The 24,871-nt window shown below is 32.9% G+C and overlaps 2 protein-coding genes across 5 annotated transcripts; both read right to left on the bottom strand.

Moving 5' to 3' along the window:
- Positions 1 to 372: 372 nt before the first annotated feature.
- Positions 373 to 13,641, bottom strand: LOC110710480 (inactive poly [ADP-ribose] polymerase RCD1-like). Of its 4 annotated transcripts, none has more exons than XM_021888787.1 (9): positions 13,490 to 13,641; positions 10,301 to 10,440; positions 9,304 to 9,367; positions 7,905 to 9,122; positions 5,700 to 5,941; positions 5,296 to 5,396; positions 3,653 to 3,826; positions 3,474 to 3,569; positions 373 to 741 (listed from the first exon to the last, which is right to left on the bottom strand). In XM_021888787.1, the coding sequence occupies exons 4-9, from the start codon at positions 8,987 to 8,989 to the stop codon at positions 685 to 687; spliced, it is 1,755 nt and encodes a 584-aa protein (XP_021744479.1). In that variant the 5' UTR covers positions 8,990 to 9,122; positions 9,304 to 9,367; positions 10,301 to 10,440; positions 13,490 to 13,641; the 3' UTR covers positions 373 to 684. The 4 variants fall into 4 exon arrangements, with proteins under 4 accessions (XP_021744479.1, XP_021744480.1, XP_021744481.1 ...); XM_021888788.1 differs by having other exon boundaries at positions 557 to 741; positions 10,301 to 10,447; positions 13,490 to 13,634; XM_021888790.1 differs by lacking the exon at positions 373 to 741 and adding an exon at positions 748 to 906.
- A 3,903-nt stretch (positions 13,642 to 17,544) lies between these two features.
- Positions 17,545 to 21,730, bottom strand: LOC110710195 (root phototropism protein 2-like). The gene is made up of 6 exons (XM_021888466.1): positions 21,571 to 21,730; positions 20,792 to 20,906; positions 20,602 to 20,671; positions 19,667 to 20,044; positions 18,535 to 19,260; positions 17,545 to 18,335 (listed from the first exon to the last, which is right to left on the bottom strand). The coding sequence occupies exons 2-6, from the start codon at positions 20,878 to 20,880 to the stop codon at positions 17,853 to 17,855; spliced, it is 1,746 nt and encodes a 581-aa protein (XP_021744158.1). The 5' UTR covers positions 20,881 to 20,906; positions 21,571 to 21,730; the 3' UTR covers positions 17,545 to 17,852.
- Positions 21,731 to 24,871: the final 3,141 nt, after the last annotated feature.

The raw sequence follows: 24,871 nt of genomic DNA, 5'->3' as shown, positions 1-24,871 counted from the left end.
CTTTCGACCATTAAGGCTCCATTTGTTATGACCGAAAATAACTTTCTCATTTTCCACTGTTTGATTTGTAAAGAGATGAACACTTTTCCCAAAGGTGCAAAATAGTTCTCCAAAGAGTATTAAATATTTTGCTTCTAACAAGAAAGTAAGCCACATTTTCCTCCCTATTTGAGTATTTTCCCCTTCCTATATACAGAGTAATTTTTCTTATAAGAAAACAAACAAAGAAAAAGTATTTTTACAATTGTCTATCTCTTGGAAATTACTTTTAACGGAGAATCATTTTCCCAAACAGCTATTTTCCGTTAAAACAAACGAAGCCTAAATCACATAAGTGGAAAATGAAACTTTAAAACCTATAAACAGTAAGAGTGATCTCCAGAAATGTAAATCATATTATTTCAAACAAAACACAGATCCCTCACTTGTTCCATAGGGTTAACTCCAAACCAGAGTTTAAGTATGACTTATGAAATATGTTCAACTACAAACTACAAAAAAAAAAAAAAAAAAAAAAAAAAAAAAAAAAAAAAAAAATTCCACAAAGCAAGCTAAATAAACCTGAAAACTTGACGACCCAGAACAAGTATTCATATACACAAACTTCATGTCGACGCATTGCCACCTTGCCGAAGTACCACATATTTATAGAACTTGGACTAGGGCCACTAAACAAGCTACCTTTTAACTTCCTACTTCTTGGTTTGTCACTGCCATCACATTGTCATTGGTTGGGGGCGCCTGCATAAAACCACGTAAATTAGCTAATTAACTAAAAACAAAAATTCAGGCAAACCAAAATCACTTCGAAGATATTCCTGAGGGCTTCATTCTGTTCAACGAACCAGCAGATGCACCCAGCTATCAAAATACTCGGTAGAGAAGAACACCATTCACAGTACAACACTGCAGTAAACACCAAAAATGTACAGAACCCCATGAGGGAGCATTTTCCAGAAACCAAAAACAAAAAAGAATGGTTGTGCAACCAAAATCAGACCACACAACAGCTAGCTTTCCAGAAATATGAACAGAATGATAATGTCCCCATGCAGACTGTTTATTAAAGCTAATCCAAAATGAGCATCCCAACAGAAGTCCTCTTTTCTATTTCTTAGTGTTCATCCACTTTTACATGAATCCCATTTGACAGCTTTTGTTGATAGCACTACTTACTCCCCAACAAGAGGGAAATTGACACCCTCACCTTAAAGACCAATCCCAAATCAGACACCATTGCTAGCTAAAAACACCAGAAGCAAACTGCTGACGAATGGATGGTCTCCATTAGCCAATCTAAATTCCGAATCCTCTGACCACGTAGCATCCCAATCAAAGAAGCAGCTACAAATTCTTTCATTTCTTTACACCTGCATACTGTGGGCACAACCTCTCCTCCGTTAAGCCCCTGCAAAAATCTTAAACCTCAACCCTCATCAATCGAAAAACCCTCAACCCTCATCAATCGAAAAATCCTCGAAGCCTCATCAATTGAAAATCGATTTTTGACGGAATGAAAAAGAAATACAACCCCAGGATCTGTTAAACTGCAACATAAAATTCCATTTCTCTAACCGCCTAAAAAAAAAACCCTGTATTTCTTGCTCCACTCCAAATCCCCAAACATAAACAGATCTAATTCTTCCACCATAACCTGATGCTACCCCTATGCATCATCACCATGTCATATTAACCAGATAGAAAGAGTAGATACCTGGTTACGGTAATTTTACACAAACCCCCGCAAACATCAACCATTAGGAGGTTGAATTTGACCATTCAAGGCTCTAAAACACAAATTTTGTAAGCCAACCTATGAACCAACAGGAATTTCAAATCTAAAGGCAATACCGAGATAAGAGTAACTTTTGCTATGGTAGAAATGGAGTTTGGTAGTTAAATTAAGGACGGACATACTAGAATTTGAAGAGATGGAAATGAAGGTAAAACATATTGATGAATAAAAAGATATGAGATTCTACTCCCTTTATCCCATTCCTTTTCCCTTGGTAAAACAAATGGGTACTACTCACCAAGAAAAAAGCACTTTGGAATATTATGAAAGCTAAAGATTTAAAGACTTCTGAGTAGAACAAGACAAGACATTCAAAAAGGAATAAAGGAAAAATACTGGATAGAGGAGAAGGCTGGGAAACAAGGGAGCAAAATAAGTGCAGCTTATCAACAGAATAAAGCGAAGGACTATCAACAAAAAAGCAAGGAAAACTAAAATCCGCTAAAGCAAGGGAGTTCGGGTGAGCTAGATCAGTACATGATCGAATTCTGGAATAAGGTTAATATGAAAATGACAGGATATTGGGTCTGCAGCAGTGCGGCCACAAACAATCAGACACATCGAGAAGGCCAAATACAATAAAAAGAAGTCTTGTTTGTTGTATTGATTGATTTATATTCATCACTTGCAAAGAGTTGAATCATTGTCATTGAGTGTGATTTAAAAATCACTCCAATATATTACCACAATCAATACATCATACTTCTTCCGTTCTTTTTTACTTGACCCGCTTTGACTTTTACACACTACTCACCACCCCTCCTTTGACCGTCTTTTGTGAATAAATATGTAAGGAAAAACATATTCATATGAAATCTTTTTGAATTCGTCTCGATAAATACTATCACAATATATACAACTTTTATAATTTTTACTTATGGAGAATTAAAGTTATTGATCACTAAAGTTTTGCATTGGCAAGCGTGATAAAAGAAACAGGTCAAGTAAAAAAGAATAGGGGAAGTATCACTTAATCCAAACAGCTCAGTTATTATTACAATGTCAGCATCTTAAATAATAAACAAAAGTTCAAGAAAATGGAGAATACTTCAGAGCCAATATAATGAAGTAGACAACTGCTGGCAAATAATAAGAAAATTCCATCATGATCAGTAAAACAAGTTCTTAGGGTTCATCATGTGGAGTTCAAAAATTATTTTTTTTAACCACAAGACTCACAACCAGAACCATATGTCATGATTTCCTCCAAAAAAAAAAAAAAAAAAAAACAACCATATTTCATGAATGATGTAAACAAAGAATTGTTTAAGAAATTCAATATAATAACAGGATCACAATATAGGACAATAGGATTCCCAAAATAGGTAATCAAAAGGGCATGTATACATTTTTTACACAGGCGCCAAGAGTTGAACATAAAATAGGACATTGAGTTTCAGCACATGCATAGAGGTGCATTAGTGTTTCCCATACTTGGACACTAACTGATACACAATGATAATATCACCTCAGAGAAATCAAGAATTATAACAAATAATGAATAATGATAATAGACGGAACAGGCATATCCATATATTTATCCATGAAACAAACATATCCTGATAACAGCAGCTGCTGATGCCTAAGACTTCACTAAAGACATGCAAAAAGAAAAAAAATGAAGATAAAAGAAGAGAGAGAGAGAGAGAGAGAGAGAGAGAGAGAAAGCAATAATTACCTTGAAGCTGAGTTCGTTTATCGTAGACCTCAACAACGTATCTCCAACAATTAGGCGCAACTCCTTTACAAAATCCTCTCGACAAATTATCTTGTTCTGATACAACACAAAAGAATGAGGAAAAAAACTAACAAAACACAAGCATAGAGATTGAAAAGGGTAACCAAGACAATCCATACCCTGAATAGCTCATAATATGCAAGCAACAACTTCATTTTATTTCGCGGAACTTGCTTTGAAATTGCTTCAAATAACATCGGAAACGGCATCCAAGGGGATTTTGGAAATGAACTCACACTTGCACTTCTTTCTTTACTTCCATCACTTGTCAAATTCGACACATGATCATTTGCCTGAAAATGTATGGTATTAGAGTTATTTAAGGATCACACATCATTGATTACTATCGTACAACTCAATCTACATAAACCATAATCAATAAGCTCAATATTAATACAATGCGCAAAAACTTCAACCATAAGAGGCTTACAAAATTGTTCTATAACCATAAAACGTATGAGATGTCACAATTGGTGTCAGCTTTGTTAAAACCAGATCTTTCAGATTGTTTGGAAAATGGCTTTTTGATAGGCTTTTGGCTTTTAAATTTGGTCAAACAGATTTAAAAATATATACTCCATTTGTGTTTTTTTTTTTTTTTTTTGGCACACTAGCTACTACACGGAATTTCAAGAGAGATTTATGGTAGGTAGTTAAAAAATGCGAAAAATGGAATCAGTTTAAAGGCCACTTGTGGGAATCGGGTCAAAGTTCAGCAATGGATGATTGCGGATGTCAGAATTCACTAGCCAGCTTTCTGTTTTTCTCGATTATCTGGTTGGTTTTCTTCCCATAAGTGCTAAGTTGAATTATGATCTATCCAAGATTGTTATGGTGAATAAGAAGATTAGAATGTTTTGTGTATGCCTTGTGTGATTGTGATATTGGTAGACAGATTAGTGAAATGGTAGATTGGTGGGATCAGTGATGAAACAAGTAGAAATTTAATGGTATAATTATGAAAATATGGAATCAGTTTCAAGGCTTGTGGGAAATAGGCTGAAGTTTAGTAAAGGAAGATTGTGGATGTCAGAATTCATTAATAAGCTTTGTTCTTTTTTTTGGGATGTCACATTTCATTAGCAAGCTTTTGTTCTTTTTTTTGGATTGTCTGAAGGGTTGTCTTCCATAGAAGATTAGACGGTTCTTTGTATGGCTATATGAAATTGGTAGGCAGATTAGTGAATTAGTAGGTTGGAGGGCATCATTGATGCAGCAGGCAGAAGTTCAACAGTATTACGCATATTAATACCATTGCCAATCTACTATTTCGCTAATCTGTATACCAATTTCACAATCACAAGACATAAACAGCACTCCTCTTTAGCAGCAACGAATGAAACCTCTAGTATCACCAACTTTACAAAATCACAATGCTAGATAGAATTTTGTTATAATCACCTTAGATAATCAAACCTAACTCATGCACAAACAAAAGGCAAATGAAATGCGAACAAATATGTATGTATTCCATTCCACTTTATGAAATTTCTCACTATATTTTTCTTGCATAACCTAAAATCTGCATAAGGTATTTTAGAGCACACATTATATGCAGCTAAAAAATGTCTTATCAGAAAATGACTAGCAATTAAACTGTACAGGTAACAGAAGATCAGCAAACTTAAAAAGCCAGCTACAGCATCACACTGAAATATGCATAAGATATTTAAAGCACACATTTTATGCAGATAAAAAATGTCTAATCAGAAAAATAATGGTAGTGATAACTGTACAGGTCACAGAAGATCAGCAAACTTACAATGTCAGCTACAGTCTCCATTTTGCACTGTTTCATAAGGCTTTGATGACCGGTCTTGACAGTTACAATATCAAGGTTGCCATCATTCTTCAAAATTTGACCTGCAATATTCATTTTCTAGTTCTCAAGTAAAAATAAAGAAATCCAAGTGCACAAACAAAATAAGAATGTCAAGGCATGTGTATAAATTGATCATGTAATTCCAACGAAATTTTTTCTCGAGTGTATTAAATAGTGCTTGAAGCATGGACAAAATCAAACATGAAAGTCTTGCCCGGGGAGAAAATTGGAGTACAAATTGCTTGGCATTTTGGCAATTTGACTAGTACGCTAACCTCATAGAGAGACAGAAAGAGAGAGATGGAAAATACAAAATCTTTGAGTGTATAGGCATAAAATATCACCTTCATCATTAGCAGGGACCTTGAAACTAACAACATACTCAGGGTATATATGAGTATTGATATTCATGCTCCACACTATATAATGTCGTGGATTTTCAGGATCATCAACTCCACTGTCAAAGCTCTCGCTACTAGGGTGGAATTGCTTGGATCCGGGATGAACTATCTCCATATTTCCCATGATGACACGACAAAGAACCATATGTTGCACTCCATTTTCGTCAATATCACAATAATTTACACTGTAAACAAGACAATATCTTTAAAAACCTCTGGCATTTGGTTGCAAAATATATGGCTGGCAGCAATCTAAATAATTACAAGGGTTGGACAGAGTTCAGAAGAACATGCAACAATCTTAGCAGAAGCACGAAATACTTTGTTGATAAGCATGCATATACTTAAACATGCTGGGGCACAGGTGAGAATATTCTTGTCACAGTTGATTTTCAATTGTAAACAAAATCAAACTAACCCATCATATTCTATTGTTTCACAATTCACATCACATTGATAATCATGATTAACAAACTTTAGTTTCACATGTCATATTTGAAATTTATTGCATTAATTTTTCTTTTTTCCTTTCAAGACTTCAATTTATTGCTCAAATTCACTACTCCCTTTTGAAGTCTCAAATCATTAATATTTTTATGTAGGTTTTGCATCACACTTTTTAAAGGAAAAAGAAAATAATATCTATATTTAAATTACAATTTCAGAAAAAAAAATTCTGAATTTAACAATCACTGCAGCAAATTTTAAGAATGTAAACTTATACAATCTAATTAAAAATAAAATCGACCTTTGCATTGCAAGGGATAAATATTATGGAGAACTATACTAATTTTTTTAAAAAAAAAAGACCAGAATTCATGCTTGCCTAGACTGCAAACCACCTGATGTAAAATACACAAATGACACATTTCAGCACTCTGCTTCAATCAAAATTAAAGATGCAGCCACAATATCTACATACAGATGGAAAAACAATGATGTCTGCCAAAGTTGATGTCATCCAATTTGGCAAGCGAAAATCTACAATAAACTATGCTAACAGGAGAAAAAAGCGCAGAAGCCCACGGTTAGCCTCAGTCATATGACAAATAACATGCATACAAGCATCCAAACATGGTCAAAATGGCATTGTCTGCAAAAACATCAAATCCCCTAAAAACCAAAGAACCAGTGTCAGATATGAATTCGGGCAAACCTGATAATATCTTGCAGTCAAGAATCTCAAGATCATCCTTACTCTACAAAGACAACTACAAATTGCTTGTAACAGCAGAGCTTTGAAGTTCACAATAGACATGATCAGCCTTATAAATTTACTCCCAGAAGATGACAATGAAAACCCTAAAGATACGAAGAGAAGATCGATGCTCACTTTAAGAACCTTGCACAGGTCTACTTAATGTACAGTATAACCAAGATCCTTGAATTAATTTGCTAATCTCATTCCAAATTCGATAGCAGATGAGATTTGTATGGTACTTGAGCTAGAACAACCAAATTGGCAAACAAGACCCTTAGATGTCACATTCTAGCTCAGGGTAGAACATATAAACCTTTGCCAATAGATTAGCCTAGTAACTATTCTGCATCTCACTGCCATAGATCTAGAACATAAAAGAATCAATTACACATTCGCATGAAATAATTTACTCCTGAAGCAGAAGTTTATGCAACATTAAGTAGCACTAGCTATCACCCTGTGCCTCAAAGATCATACCCTCACAATAAACCAATTGTAAACAAAACTACACAGCAAAAACACACACATGTAAGCACAGTGGATAAAATTTCCAGCTTGAAGTTCAGGAAAATTACGTTGTACATGAGATGGCAGCAAACCATAAGTATTGACATTCAAATCAGATAACGTTCTAAGCAAACCAATTATTCACATTCTTCATTTGGCGCTAAAAACACTTCTCTTAGTAACCAAAATAACACATCTGGTTCAAAATGCATAACTCGGCCCAATGGTCTACCACAACTTTCTAGTGAGGTGACATGTATATGATCAAGCATTAAAAAAAAATTTGTGAACAGGTGCAAGTATGAGCAAAAGCATAAAAATTACTGAGGTGTGTGTATGTGTGAGCTCACATGTGCACATGCCTAGATGCAAGCAAGAATGTACGCCTAATATAAATAAAGACAATAATAAATTATAAAGAAAAGAAAGTAAATTATAACCTGGCACCAGCACAGTTTTCAGCTGTGAGATGAACACCAATGCCATATATGGACTTGGTTTGCTGAAAGCCCAAATGCCCTAGTCCGTAAGTCATAATTCCAGAAGATGCTTCTTTGGTAGATGCAAGCCATGCATAGCAAACATTAGGATTACCACGGTATTTTTTCGTTATCTCAACCTGCTTCAAGAAAAGCTCCAACCGACCTTGGCACATAGCAGCTGAGTTGGGACAAATTCCTACAACATTTGTACTACCAGCAGAATCCATGCCCTTTAGAAACATTTCTTTCACAGCATCAGAATTCAAATCAAATTTCACTTTATCAACCTCAGCATCCAAATTATTCTCAAGATGTTGATTTTCTCCAACATCTTCATTCATCCTCACATCAGACACCTTATTGCAGCTATCCTCAATTTCAGCATTCTGACCAACTTTTAAACGTTTCACAACAGGACTTGATTCACCGCAATGTTCAATAAATTGTGAGTCACCAACCCCATTTACTTCAATTTCAATCTGCAGCTTTATCTCTTGAGTGTCATTTATCCCATCTCTCTGAATCTCTGGTTGGAAAAGCCCATGCTGATCATTGACATCAACATAAACTTCCGGAAAGAAACAGCATCCATTTTCATCAATCCATGCAATGGACTGTTCCAAAGAAGTTTTCAAATTGAGTTGCACCATATGCACAAAATCAAGCAGAAGATGGTAACTCTTGAATTTCAATTCAACAGCACCCTTTTTAAACTCAAAATCTTTTTTAACCAAGCCAACAACTTCGGAATCATGATCAACCCATTCTCCATTCTGGAAAAACATCAAACGTTTGGGCAGCCCACTTTTCATAAAATTTGCGTAGTAACGAACCAAGGATCTACGAGAACCAAGTTTACAGCTCCTGCACTTGGCCTTGCAGACATCAGGTTTCTTTCGCTTGCCAAGCTTAGATGACTTCAAAGTAGAGAGGGGAATGACATTACGCGCCACATTCGTAGCAAACTTAGCAGCTCTCTTCCTCTTCAAGTCAACAACAACTCTACGACTACTATCCAATACCTTTGCGTATTTTCCTTCCATTGGTATATAGTGGATCAATCCCTGTAAACAAACCTAAATCCAAAAATTCACCTAGAACAAGGCCAAACAGTTTTGACTCGTATGTACAGATCAAGAGCGCGGCACAGGTGCCATAATATACAAGTGATCAACCCTGTGAGAAGCAGACTTTCACATGTTATGTTTAGCACAAAAAAATTAAAATGTAGAGCAATTGCATTAAAAGAAAGACAAAAGTATAAGTTACAGAAAATGATATGGTCACAAGCCACATACAAAAAGAGTGGTAAATAAAGCAAAATTTCCATTAGTAATAAAGACCAATTGGCACAAACCTGAGAGCAACTGAACTGGATTCCATTTATTATGAAAAAAAACCTTTAAAAAAAGATATAGTACCTAAAAAAATGAACAGATTAGAGAAGAAAAGACGCATGATGCAAAAGTAATGCACAAATAAACTGGCATTAACACCTTCCAATATTATTCGGTTCAAACACAAAAATAGACCAAGCACCAAGTATACAGTAAAACATCAAAGTTACTCAACACCCAACAAGTTGGATAAATAACATTTTCTATTCCTGTCTTTCAAATATTCCACTGGAGACTATTGTGTTTCATAAAATCCAACAGAGGCCCTTTCTATTATGCACAGTTTATGGGGGAAAGAAGAATGTCAAAGGGGCTGCACACGGGAGTGAAACCACTTACTTTCTCCTTTTTTTAATCGGGACATTTGAAATTCTGCCACACACTCCTTTAATTGGTTTTTTTTTTTTTTTTTTTGGTGATTTATACGTTTAAAAAAATATAACCATGTGGGATCTTGTTAGATTTGTCATGAAAAATATAATAGCAACTTTTTATAATTTTTACTAAAATACAACTTTAGATACTTAAGTGCAGAATGTGCATTGCAAGCGTAAAATCTCCAATGTTAATAGCCATTGCCTTTCTGAACAATTTATCAGAAATGTAACATCATACAAGAGTTGAATTCAAACAATATAAATGAAAGATTCAACAGTTGATGAAAAAATATATTAGGGTAAAGTAGCGAAAAAGACCCAATTCTATTGACTTATACACTAATCCATGAAATTTATTGCACAAATCCGATAACCTTGAAATTCTACTAGGTCAAACCAAAGGAGCTTATAAAACAATTTATCAAATACCACACTAGAACTACGAGACTACAACTCCCTTCATACAAGAAAATTGATCTCCAAACTTATTTTTCCACAATCAAACTCTAGCATTATTGAAAACACCAATTAAGTATAGTCAAGATAACATAATTGTAAGAGGATTAAAAATCAACAATACCTATATTACACAGAGATGATGCTAACTTTCATACAATATGGACAGATATATTTCACAATTGCTACCAATCTTACTGTCGTCCCATTGGAATATCCCAGCCACTTGACAGATGTACTTGTGGATTATCTACTTAGCATTACCTGTCAACTTCAAACCATATTAGATAAGAAGAAAATAGGGGTGGGAGAAGAGGAGCACATGCCATTGCAAAAAAAAGTCATATGAACCTTACATGTCAAATATAAATAAATTACTTTATAAAATACACATAACCACCACCAACAACAACAACAACAAAATAATAGTAATAATACCCCCCCCCCCCGGCTTGAACAGTTTAAACAATCCAAGACAGTTTAAGCATACAACTTGCAGACACAATCACAGCAAGAAAATATCAATTAAAACAAGGAAAAAAAACATAATTGCTCGATCTAATCAGTGGTTCAACAGAGAGAATAAAAAAAATGTAAAAAAAAAAAAGTCAGCAAATCAATAACCAAAAGGATAGAAATTGGACAGTATTGCACAGCAGACAAAATTTTACAATCATAAGGAGCAAAATGTTTCATAAATGTTACTTTACAAAATACAAAGCCACCACCTTTGCCTATATATTTGTCATCTAATATAGTAGCTGCAAACAATTCAGACAAATACAGTCATTGTAAAAGAAGAATTTTTTAAATAAAATATCGCTATTATTGTCCAATTAAAGGTCTTTGAGAAAACAACATAGGAAAACTATTTTCAACTGCTACGCGATTACTAAATTTCCCCAATTCCTCCAATTTCTCTCTCCCTACCAAATACTTCAATGGGCACATTCATCTACAAAAGTAGTTACAAATACTTCACTCAAAAAATCTAAAGAATGACCAAAGTGATAAAAGACTCCAAGTCATCATCCTCCTTGATTCAGACGGAATATATTCGTTATGTTCCACTTTGTTGGCACCAGTATTTTTTGCTTGATCCCTAGTTAATACAATTCGGTTAGTATAAAGATTCTAATCAGGGTTATTTAATCATGCCCAAGTACAAATTCTTTCAACCTTTATACGAATTGAAATCTTTATCTATATCTACCTATACTAATATTTTAAAATGAGAACTTATCCTACCATGTAGCCATGTGTCCCATCCAAACTCTTTTAATCTCTATTTTTAAACATTTTTTTTTATAACCACAATGCATGTCCATGTATTTTTTTAAAAAATAGATAAAAATAAAAAAAAATCTACATACATATTCACATCTTTTCATTTTATCTATTTATTTAGTTTCACATCTCAATTCTCAATTTCAACAAACTCAAATTTATCCTCTATGATGTTTCAAAATTTTCAATTTATATTGACAACCATGATTTTATTTTTTTTTTTCCGGTTATTAAATCATATTCTTTATTTTTAGTGTTTTTTTTTTTTTTGGCATTGATCCTTTTTAAAGGTTGCATTATAATTTTTTATGTTCATCGATTAATTAGTTTCTTCAACTATTTTAACCTATTAATAATTATTGTTTATAGGACATAGGTAAAACTAGCTATGAGTATTTAAATTGAATGAACATGACGTATAAATTTTTTGACTTAATTTAATTTATTCACAATTTTAGATAAATGTCTAAAATTTAAATAGCATTTTAGCAAAATATAAAAATAATATACTGTATAATCATAAAAACTTATAAGAAAATCAACACGTGCATTGCATGAGGTAAATACTAGTTTCATTTTTATACCAAAACTCTTTAAGCTAGCTTCTCTTGAAAGAAAGTTTGGTAGTTGTAAATTCTGCTACTGTGTCAAACCACTTGTTTAAATTCTCAATCTTTTTTTTAATACCTACATGTAATGAACATAATCAAAAATCAACAGACATTACATTATTAATTGTTTGTCGGTGCACATGTGCTAGACCCAATTGACAAAATACAATGCTTCTGGATTTTTTATTTATTTAGAGATCGTTCATAATCCTCATCTGTTTTCAATTTCCAGTCTTTTCATAAACTACAAACAGGAATATGAAATCCTAAAGAAGTCAAGTTTCACAAGTTAACACAGTTAGTATGAGCATAACAAGTTTTATTTCATTATACAACCTAATATCTAATATCTCAAACCCAAAAAATAACTAGCTGTGAGCCTGTGATACCAAGGACCTTAGATTTGTGTAGTTGTTATAAGCATTTAAAGTGTTTCAAGTTATTTCAAATAGCCCACTCTCAAACAACCATTACTTAGTTTGTGACCCAAAACTAGTGGGGTTGTTATAAACCTATAAGATTGCCAATCCACCCAGCTGCCAAGAATTAAGCATAATTTTGAACCCTCAAAGACTCTGATGGAGCAACTGCTATAACCAGGTTATCTCAAAGTTATGTTACCCTTTCCTGGCCACTGAGTAAGCTAATAATAAGTGTAATACGAAACAATGTAGCTTTTACTAATATCATTTATTCATTCAATTGACTGTATTCAAATTCCTAGTATTTCCATTAAGATTATAGTGAAGATACATGAGCTAGAAACTCACATTCTTGTACTAACCAGTAACGAGATTCAAGAAACGTAACCCAAGTAGAATCACCGTCACATACACCTTTAACATTCAGCACTTTAACACCAACCCTGATATCATTCCTCTAATATACAAATCCAATTATCAACCTCAACAGCCGAAAACTAAAGATAGCAAAGGATCTTAAATCTAAAACATTTCCATACGAAATTATTCAATTTTCAAACTCAAAAAATCTATCCCCCAAATATATTGAATGTTTAACCTAACACAAACACAAGACTGTCATCATTTCAATCAAAACATCAATTTAAATACTCCATATATGTTAATTCAATAATCAACCAAACAACATATCTAATTTATTAAAACAACAATAAAAAATTTACAAAACTCAAACGTCAACCCATAAACCTAAATTATACCAAAAAAAATCGATTAAACCTCAGAAAAATCACAATTAAACATCAAAAACAACCAATTAAATTACTAGATCTACTAGTCAACACCTCAAAAAAAATGACCAAAACAACCATAAACCCGATTAAAACAAAAATCACAAAATTCAAAAAACCTAATCATAAAACCTAATTCAAAACAACAATCAAATCAAACATAAAACAGAAGAATTATTACGATCAAAAGGCAGAAGAATTATACCAAAAATCGATGAATTTGATGATGAAAGTTCCGGCGCTAAGAATTATCCACCCTAAACTGCAAAAAAGAGGAGAGAGAAAGCAGCGCAAGAGAGAGGAGAGAGAAAGTAGAAAGATAAAAAGGAATTTAATAGGACTTTAACGGCGTAGGTCGGCGTATTGTTGAAGACTTAACGTTTGAGTAAACGCCGTTTGATGTTATTACTTGGAGGAAACGCAAAAGGAGTTAGAATATTTGTGGTAGGGTTACAAGGCGGTGATGTATTGAGGAAGTTGGGTATTGATTGACTTTTCTAGGGTTGGATTTAATTGGTCTGTGATGGGTGGGATGTGACAGGTTTGAGGAAAGAGAAAGTAGGTCGGTTATTGCATGGTTTTGGACCAGGAGTGGAAAAATAGGTTGACAAGTATGGAAGGTCAGGGTTGAGGGAGTTTTCTGGAATTTTGCTGTTTGGTTTGAGTGATGGTGGTGCCACTTGTGGGTATCTGGGTCGATTTACTTGGGTTTTTTACAATAGACGGGGATTATTAAAGGTCGGTTCGAGTTATTGTTTTTAAGTGTCCTCAATTAGGTTAATGGAATGGATCTGGTTGGGTCAAGCTTGATCCAAACTTAGAATATTGACTTAAGAAAAATGAACTGAGTTAGAAGAAGGGTTTTTGCTGAAATTTTGCTGTTTTATTTGAGTGATAAGTAGTGACGATGGTGTCACGTGTGGATATCTAGATCAGATGACTTATGTTATTTACAATAAGGAATCAATAAACGAGTCGATCAGTTTTTGTTTAGAAGTGTCCTGGTTTAGGTTAATATATTAGGTTGGGTTGCGCATGGGCCAAACTCTAGAAAAATTGATTTCATTTGAATTATCGATATAAGTATTTAATATCATAATCTTTCAAAGTCAAATAGGGAAGAAATTGAACTATCAATCATAGAAAGTTAATTGAAAATAGATTAAAAGGTATCAAACCCTAACCTTGCTTATAACGGACGACTAAAATCAAGCCTAAGTTTAATTTCATATTAAATTTATTTACCAACTCCGAACATATAGAGTAAATGGTTGTTCGACTAATGAATAGTAATGATGTTGCCACACGTAGGGAGCCACGTCTTTTCACTTGGGTTATTTACAAGGGATCATATGTTATTTTTAATTTAGGTAAATGGATTAGGTTAGGTTGAGCATGGTTAAGACCTAAAAATTAAACTAACAAAACTTGAACCTGAATAAATCGATATAAGTTTTTAATATTAGAATCTTCAAATTCAAATTTGGAAGATATTGAACTATCAATCATAATAAGCTAATTAGCAATAGACTTAAATCTTAAACCTTGTAACAAACTACTCTTATCAACTTTGGCATTTACACAAAATTTACTTACAAAATCCAAACGTACAAAGTGACTGTATTTTACGGACTGTTGTTTTCTTCGACGACTACAGGATAGCAATGAATCAGGTTACCACACATGGGCATCGAGGTCCCTTTATTTACTTGGGTTATTTACAATAAACGATCTTAGTTTGGATCGAGTATTTGTTTAGAAGTATCTAGGTTAAGTCAATGAATTAGGTTAAGTTAAGCATGTATGGCCAAGACCTAGAAAACCTTGAAATTAAACTATCAATCATTATAAATTAGGGTGTGTTCTATTCAACTGATTTTCACTTATCTGAACTGAACTAATCTGAACTTATTTGAATTTAACTGAACTTATCTGAACTTATTTTAGTTGTAATTTGAAATTGGGTAATTCTTATCAGAACTTCTTATTTTCCCTCAACTGAACTTAAATTGACTTAACTGAACTTATCTGAACTTATTAGACTTGAAATAAGTGAAAATAAGGTGAAAAAAACAGGACCTTGATCAACAATAAACCTAAAAGGTATAAAATCTAAACCTTGTAACGTACGTACTATGTTACTCTAATTGAGTGCGACTTTATAAATATGGAAGAAATTGAACTATCAATCAGAATAAGCTAATTAGCAATTAACGTAAAAGGTATCAAATCGTAACTTTGTAACGTATGACTCTAGCTAAACTAATTTTGGCTTTTAAACATAATTTATTTACCAAATCTAAACATACAAAGTGATGGTGTTTTGTGGACTTGTTATTTTCAACTAATTTATTTATATTAATGATGTTACCGCACGTGGGCATCTAAGTCTCTTTACTTGAGTAAATTATGATAGGAGATTGTGTAGGTCAAGTCAATTTATGGATTTCAAGTGTCTTCGATTAGCTAGGTTAATATTATAGATATGTTGGGTCAATTTTGACCCGGACTTAGAACATTGACCTCACTTAAATTAAACAATATAAGTTTTTAATATCAAAATCTTCAAATTCAAATACATACAAAATTGAACTATTAATCATAATTAGCTAATTAGCTATAGACCTAAAAAGGTATCAAATTCAAACCTTGCATTGTAACGTACAACTTTAATTAAGTCAGGCTTTTAAAAAAAATTTATCTATCAAATCCAAACGTACAAAGCGATGGTGTATTATGGAACTTTGCTTTTGACGTTTGATTAATAAGTAGTAATGATGTTACCGTAGGTGGGCATCTTAATCTCTTTACGTAGGTTTTTTTTTATTACTACAAGGATAATAGGTTAGGTCGAGTTTTTGTTTAAAAGTATTATGGGCTAGGTTTATGGATTACGTTTAGTTGAGCATGCCAGACCTAGAAAACTGACCTCTATTGAATCAATCAATATAATATAAATATTTTGTATTAGAATCTTTCAAAATGTACTATAGAAAAATTTACAATCATAATATGTTAATCAACATTAATTAAACAAAAAAGTATCAAATCCTAGCCTCGAAATGTGCGAATCTAATCAAGACTAATTTTTTAACAAAATTTATTTACCAAATCTAAACGTAAAAAGTGATGGTGTTTCGTGGAATTTTGTTGTTATCTTTGACTAATTAATAGTATTGATGTTACCACATGTACGTGGGCATCTGGTTCTCTTTACTTGGTTATTTACGTCACGGGATCAATGTTCGGTTTGAGCTATTATTTCCACATGTCCTCGATTGGATTAATAGACTATATTAAGTTGAGCTAATTTGGACATTTAAAAAATTGACCTCACTTGAATAAATTGTTATAAGTTTTTGATATTATAATCTTCAAATTCAAATGTGAAAGAATTTGAACTATCAATCATAATAAGCTAATTAGCAATAGACCTAAAAGGTATCAAATTCCAATCTTGTAACATACAACTCTAATCAAGTCTGGTTTCCAGACAAATTTTATTTACCAAATCCAAACATACATAATGATGGTATTTTATGACTTTTGTTGTTATCTTCGACTAATATTTTACTTGGGTTAGTTACGATAGGGCTGAGGAACAAGAGTCAGGTTGAGTTATTGTTTTCATGTGTCCATAATTAGGTTGATAGAATAGATTAGGTTGGGTCAATATTGACACATACAAAATTAACCTCACTTAAATAAACTGATATAAGTTTTTGATATATCAGAATCATCAAATTAAAATTTGGAAGAAATTGCCTATCAATCATGATAAGCTAATTAACAATAGACATAAATGGTATCACGTCCTAATCTTGTAAAGTGCGAATCTAATCAACTCTTGCTTTTAGACAAAATTTATTTACCAAATCGAAACTTACAACGAATAGAGTGATGGTGTTTGGTGGAATTTTGTTGTTATGTTCGACTAATTAATAGTAGTGATGTTATCACAATTGGGCATCAATCTACATCACTTATTTTTTTACGACAGGTTGGGTTGAGTTTTTGTTTAAAATTATTCTTGTTTGGCTATGTATTAAATTGGATTGTGGATGGCCAAGACCTAAATTAGAAAGCTGACCTCACTTGAATCAAATAATATAAAATACTCCCTCTGTCACTTTTTATTCTTTACGCTCTGACTATTTTTCTCTCACAATTTAAACATTGATGAACGTATGAAATATGTATTTAATATTTAATATTTAATTTTTAAAGTAGTTATTAATAAACGGTGCAAATTCAAAGCAATGATAAAATTATGTAATTATTAATGTCTAGGGAAGAAACAAATGAATTTGAACAGAGAGAATCATCACAAGTCTAAATCATCACTTAGCTAGCCAACTATACACATAAAGTTTCAAACTTTCTACACAAATCACACTTTGCCACTCCAGTTAACAGGGGAAAAAAATAAATACAAAACCAATACTTAACATCACACCTATAGTTGGTTTTACATAACAAATTTATAACTAAATGCCAAGGTTTTAATATATGGTGAGTAATAATAATAGTAGCTAAATTGTAATATAATTATATAGTATATATGCTTTTTAAGAAATGGAAAACCTTCTTCTCCTAGGCTTGGTAAGATCAACTTCATCTTCCAAATGAGAAGTGTCCTTAGACCCATGTTTGAAGGGGTTAAACTTCCCTAATGTCTTTGACATCGACGAAAAGAACGTTTTCTTTGGCATACCGGTACTAGTACTTGTTTTAGAGGTTGTTGCTTTATTTTTCTGTATGTCCGAAATGTACATCTTCATCTTCATCAACTCCGACTTTAAGGCCTCATTCTCCTTGGCTAAGGAGACATCGGCTTGTAATTGGCCTCGTGTTGCTACTGCATCAGGTAAACCGCTGTCATTGGCTCCACTCCTTAGTTTTAGCTGATCGTAGTAGAGGGCGTGCAGGACCATTTGGACTGGGAGACGCTTGTTCTGTGAGGCGTGTACTCGGGCATCATAGGAGAGCTTTAGAGGGTCCATTGAGCTACATACTTTCTCTCGTTCAATCTCGTCTAGATTTGGATGAGACTACATTGGAAGAACAACCAAAATCAAAATATAGTAGGGATAAAAATTAATACACAGGTAGTAGTTTAAATCAATAAAAATTAACATAAGGTAAAGAGAATAAGGCCGAAAGATGATGTGATGGAAAATATGTTTCAGCATTATCTATGAAAAGCGTAACATATAATGGTTCTTAGCATTTAGATCCAAGGATAATTACCTTTAAATAGATGTCAATTGCTCTATATAGGTCATCATCATTTCTCCTAGCCTCCTTAGGAACAAGATTAGCAATACCATTAAACTTGGAAATACTAAGTGCTGCATAAGTTGCAATTTCACCAAGATAAGAATCCACTGTCCTAGCAACTCTCTGCATGGAAGCAGAGCAAGCCTCCCTGAAGTTACCCCCATTGAAGACATCCACACTCTTCTCCCTCGCAACGAATCCCGAGATCACCTTCCTTACACTCTCAAGGTCAAAAAGGCTCTCTCCATCATATGTGAAGGACAACACCAGAAGATCATCCACAGTGACATGTTCTAAGATAGCTGATATCCTCTTCTCGAGCTCGTTCTTGCAGATTGTAGATGCTTTAAGGTATATCGCGCATCTAAGAAGAGAACAAAGGAAGTGGACAGGGAATGCAGCTTTCTCAGAGGGGAAGAGGGCAATGATAGACTCAAGGAGCTCGCGTTGTTGGATTCTTAACTCAGAGTTTGCAGGGTCTGAGAATTTGATCCCGTTTCCTGAGTGATCTCGGACTAAGTCCCTGAGAGACTTCTCGGCGTATGTGATGATTGCGCTGGATATAGTTAGAGATTTTGCCCCGCGTAATCTCATGGCTGTAATAACTTTCTGGAAGGAGGCTACATCGAGGATTGATAACTCGTCTGTCCACCAATTTGGTGGTGTACGGCTAGGAAAGGTAGCCTCATTGCATGCCTGAAATCACACATAACAAAAGAAAATGTAAAGATTTAATCACGGATTTATGTAGATGAACAGAAAATTTAGGTAATATCAGAAAATAACTCATAACCTATGAACCTGATCCAACTAAATTTGACATAATTTAAGTAAAGAAGATCTCAAAAGCCCACTAAAGTTGATACTCGTACAGTCGTACACATTAAGAAAAACACTTTAAACTCGAAAAATTAGACTTATAGACACGACCAATCTGTATGACATATGATGGTGCAGATTTTATACTTTTCTATCCAATATTGTACCGTGATAGAAATACTATAAATATAGTTCTTAATCAAGCTAACTGAGATTATTGTTCTTGACAACATAGTCTACTAATACAATTTAACACGACTAAGTAGGGGAAGTTCTGGCGAACCTTAGCACTGATAACATCGACACTTCTCTGAACGATATTGAGGTCGAGAGCCATAGGAAGAAGATCTTCACAAGTCTTTAGAACAATGACAGCTCCAGAGAGGTTAGTCAAGGCTACTTGACAAAGGAAGTCCTCAGTACGACTAGCAAGGTTGTTCTCACAAGACTTGTCTGTCATCTGCAAATACTCTGCAGCACACCTGAGTGATGCTACATTATGAACTGTTATCTCAAAATTTACGCCGTAACAGAATTTTGCAGCCTTCTCGAATGCCTCAGCTCCTCCAGGGATATTCGACAAATCAATTCTTCCTAGGTCAGACTCCTTAGACTCCAATATTAGTTTTCGTACGTAGTTGCTCTTTGCAACTAACATGAACTGTCATCCCACAAAAACATAGTCAATTAGACCTTGTTATACATTTCTATAATAAGCTTTGTTATGATGATCTGAACAGAACAAAATCAGAGAGAATATAATCATCAGAATTTTAAGCAGTATCAACTATTGATCTTTCTAATTTGTTTGTTAATTTTATGTTTTTTTACCTTAGCTGCACAAATTATATTCTGACAGATCAAAATTTTTTGTTGATTGTTCTCGTATGGCTTTGCAACGGACAACAATTTTTTTTCGAAACCATCTAAGCAATCAGATTAAGTCTATATGATTAATCTGTACCATATATATTGTGCAAATTATTAGTAAATGGAACAAATTGAAAATTATTGTAAAATTGTTTGGCTAATCAGATTATGTTCTTACACCTTAAACTCTTGTATAGCATATTAATAATCATTTAGCTTATCAGACTATGTTCTTACACCTTAAACTCTTGTATAGCCTATCAATCAGAACTTATTTTTCTCGAGATTTTAGTAAGGCGATTAGAACAAAGAATATGATCAGAAGTAGTTCTATAATTGTATTAGTACCTTGTGAAGAGAAAAAGAAGCTTCTCCAACATCAACAACGATATCAGTAGGAATATCTTGAGAGAATACCCTGTCATCATAGTAAATCAAAGCCAATTAAGACTTAAGTAATAAAGTAACATCCTTACATCCCTACAAATGTAATTTTTTTGTTTTTTTTGGAGGGGATTGAAATGAAGATCGAGGTTACCATTGGCCAGTCCTTTGCATAGCAGGAGAGACCGTCCTCTCCATAGTAAGAGAACGTCGTCGAGGATTACTTGATGATGGTGTACTCATGATTTTGTTTCACACTTGATAATTAGCTGAAAATTAAAATTAAAACAGAAGATTTAGGCATCATCTATGTTAGCCAGAAATACATCATTAATCATATAATTATTACATACTTCGTAATATTCTACTGCAAGGTTACTCAAAATATTCACCTAAGAATCGATCCTACGAACATAGGTTACAAGAGCCGTATATTATGGTATAGAACAGTTTCATAAATGCACCACTAGTAACCAAATTTGTCCTAGGAACATAACCAGGAATTCTATGAAACAGTGCATTTTACGGAAAGTTACTCGTATGACCGAAACTCTAATCTTAAAACATGGAAAAACATTCGATTCAAAGCTATCTAGCACAGATCTTAACTAAAGGCTTATTAAACTCTAGAGCTTAGACGACATAGCTTTTCAAGTATGCACTGAGTCCTAATAAGTTGAGCTTTTACATATATAATTACCTTAATCTTTAGCACAAACTTGTACAAATAAATGGGAAGAAACATTTTTTCCACCTACTAATAAAAAAATGTATATTATCTATATATATTCATTCATAATTAGTACAATGGCTACATACATAATCAAATATATACTTAAATTAATGTATGAACAAGGAGCTAAAAAATGATAAATTAGTAGAATATAAACAAGATTAAAACATAAATTACAAAAAAGAGGGAGAAGTGTTCACCTTGATAAGATGATTAATTAGCTGGAATTTGCAAAGAAAGAAGAATAGGAGGAAGCTTGGAATTTAGGAGGAAAGGGAGAGTAGCACTCTAGTTTTTATGCAATTTGAATAGTACTCCGTATTTATTTTTATTTGGTGGGGGCAATTCTTGTGTGGACAATATACATTCTTGCATGGACCAACCAACGTATCCAAATCCAATCCTATATTTACAAACTCACAATACTAAATTATTTACACTACTCGCATCAGCCCTCCTAATGTTATTTATTTTTTTCTAACCTTAAAAAAAAATATATATATATATATTATTTACACTATTTATTCATTTTATTTATAATATAATATATGAAGTACATCTTTATGGTTAGCCAACCCCAAATTATTAGACTAAGGCTTTGATATTGTTGTATGTAAGAAGTAAGTAGATCTTCCTCTCTTAGGCAAAAAATATAATGCAGTTATATTACGTATAAATAGTAAAATTAATACTAAGTAATACTCGATGTGGTTGGTAGGAGTTTGGTCATGTATTTCGATCCTATTACGAAAGAAGTATATTTTTTTTTTTTTTTTTTTGAAAGATGAAAGAAGTGTATCTAATTCTACTTCTTTTGAATATCAGAATATTCATGTACATTGAGCCTCAAATTTATGCCATACTCCTTCAATTCACTTTCAAATTAGATAAATTGACACTATATGTGATGATCTAATAACGAAACAACCACCATTCAAAGTACTTAATTTTGAATCCAACAAAAACTGTCTTCACAATTATACAATTGCCTCAAAGCTAAAATCTTAATCCTAATAAAAACTTTCTTCCAATAAAAAGCTATAACTTAATTAGAAAAATTACTTGTAATTTTGTAAGATAGTTTATCAAATTAAAGTTCATATTTGTTTTTATATTCATATTAGAAATTGATAAACATAAAAAACGATCACAATCAAAGTGGTTCATTTTCCATGAATAGAAATACTACAAAATTTTGTTTCTTAAATTTAAGAAGGGGTACGTGCGTACGTCAAGAGAAATAGGCGCAATCCGCAATATTACAATTTTTAGGCTATGAAAATGCCACGTCATAATTCCAGCATAAGAGTAGAAAACAATCATCCTCAGGACAAGTCACATGTTAAGCTGACAATGGGACCCAATTTTAATATTTAGGGGAGTTGCTTTTTTAACAAAGAAAGGAATTTGAGAGGTAGATTAATATGAGTAAGCAAAACAAAAATAACACGTGGCACTTTTTTTAGCCAATCAACTAAGATATCCATCCAATCATTTTTATCTTGAAGATATCCTAAATTGTTTGCTCAAGTTTAGTTAGGTCTATGGATCTATTAGGAATGCAAACAAACTTTTATGAGTAAAATTAAGCATTCATGGAGTAATTTCTTTTCCAATTGGTATATATATATATATATATATATATATATGACAAAATTTGTGGTGTGGCATTGTGGGATTTAAAGATGATGATGAATTTCATACCATCATGGGTAATAAGGCGGGAGCTGCCTCATTGATATCTCTAACTAATTTAAGAGTTTTAGGTCAAACCTCGTACTCCAAGATTACATTCACCTTGAGACTTGAAAGCCGAGAGATACGGAGAATATAAGAAAATCTTACTCTCAAAGTATCCCTAATTAGTTATTATGGCTTGTGAGGCTTGATTGCATAACTCGGTAAATACATTTATATTTAATTTGAATGGGTGGCACCTATATATAATTAATGGTAATATTAATCTTATGTTTCTAGAATCTAATAAGTACATTACGAGCGTAATATGCTAATTACTGATTAAGTTGCGCTACATCAATAAATATCCTTAGTCTACTTACTCATTTTAAGTGTTCCACCCTTACGTGACACTTGTCTTACAATGTCTATGAATGCGCAATCCATAATAGAAAAGGTATGAAATATTAATTATATTAAAAGCTTTTACTACTTTATATTCATATTGAACCATTTTCGACTTATCATTGGAGCAGGTTTTTCTCAAACTACCCCAAGGGGTTGTTAACGTATTTTATTGTGTAAGAACACATACTAGATAAGAGACTATAACTAGCCCTCCCTAAACTAATGCATGCCCAGAAATATATCATATTTTTTTATGTTGCAATTCACTAGTTATGGGATCAAACCTTAATGGAATACTTGCGACTTGTTACACTCATAGACTAATCTACACTATTCAAACATTATCAATTTACTAGACCAACCCACACTTATCTACCCTTCTTTCTTTTCTTTGTTTAATGTAGTGAAAATGAAACATGACTCTTTCTTGTTATTTCCCATTCTTATCTAAATTCCTTTAATTGACAAACAATGGACCATTTGCTAGCTAATTTTGACAATTCCTAAACATGCATGGACTTAAAGAATAGTTGGAGGCATTTGCAAATTGCATTTAATTGCATGATTACGATAGTTATCCAATGAACGAGTCAAATGTGTGGGGGTTGATTGGTACATACATTGTAGTTTATACTCTCTTGTGCTTTTCAGGTAAATCCCCTTAATAAATTAAAAGTCAATATAAATGTATTTATTATCATTTTATCCACTCGGTTATGGAGTAATTGGAAGGTTTTTATTTATTTATAATTATTATTGTTGTTTTAGTAAAGAAAATGACTTTACTGAACCAATCTCTCTCACTAGTCAACTAACCCAACTACATAGGTTAACGTTTAAGAGCAAATTAGAGGGACATGAAGGAACTTCCCTACTCCTAAGCAAATGTAGATGGTGGGACTTGATCTTAGGACTTCCATTATATAAAAAAGTAAAGATGGTACGGTAGTCAAGGTTTGTTACAACTTTGATGGGTAAGTGGTGTGTCAATGTGTGTATAGGAGTTATAAGTCATATTATAATCACCATAGATAGTAAGACAAATTTATATGTAAGAGTTTATATTATATTCCCCATATTTACTAATCTTATTAATCTGCTTCAAATCTGCTTGTTATATACTTATACAGTTTCACTTTGCCTCATTTGCACAACATAATAGAATTGTTTTGGTAAAGTACAACCTCAAATTTGTATCTACAAATGTAGATATGAATTATTTGACAATGTAACTTGCTAAAATCTTTCTATCAAACGTATATGAAACGTAATTTAGAGCCAAATTATGATTTTGCAAGTAGTATAGCTTATTTACACTTAACAAAGAAAAATTAAAGGACATATAAAGTAGAACTGATTATAATAGGCCAAACTTGATCTAAAATTGTGTGGCTTGAACATAAAATTTGTGTCCAA

This window comes from Chenopodium quinoa, unplaced genomic scaffold (genome assembly GCF_001683475.1).
Source record: "Chenopodium quinoa cultivar QQ74 unplaced genomic scaffold, ASM168347v1, whole genome shotgun sequence".
Taxonomy (NCBI): Eukaryota; Viridiplantae; Streptophyta; class Magnoliopsida; order Caryophyllales; family Amaranthaceae; genus Chenopodium; species Chenopodium quinoa.
Note: the sequence above shows the minus strand (reverse complement) of the source record. Positions and strands in the feature narration are given on the sequence as shown.

Excerpts from the sequence above, each read along its gene's own strand:
- LOC110710480 (XM_021888787.1), bottom strand. The coding sequence starts at position 8,989 with ATGGAAGGAAAATACGCAAAGGTATTGGATAGTAGTCGTAGAGTTGTT. Across the intron at positions 5,942-7,904 it reads GAAAACTGTGCTGGTGCCAG|TGTAAATTATTGTGATATTG; the intron begins GTTATAATTTAC and ends TCTTGTTTACAG. Across the intron at positions 3,570-3,652 it reads CATATTATGAGCTATTCAGG|AACAAGATAATTTGTCGAGA; the intron begins GTATGGATTGTC and ends GTGTTGTATCAG.
- LOC110710195 (XM_021888466.1), bottom strand. The coding sequence starts at position 20,880 with ATGAGTACACCATCATCAAGTAATCCTCGACGACGTTCTCTTACTATG. Across the intron at positions 20,045-20,601 it reads CTTCTTTTTCTCTTCACAAG|TTCATGTTAGTTGCAAAGAG; the intron begins GTACTAATACAA and ends GTGGGATGACAG. Across the intron at positions 18,336-18,534 it reads CAATTGACATCTATTTAAAG|TCTCATCCAAATCTAGACGA; the intron begins GTAATTATCCTT and ends CTTCCAATGTAG.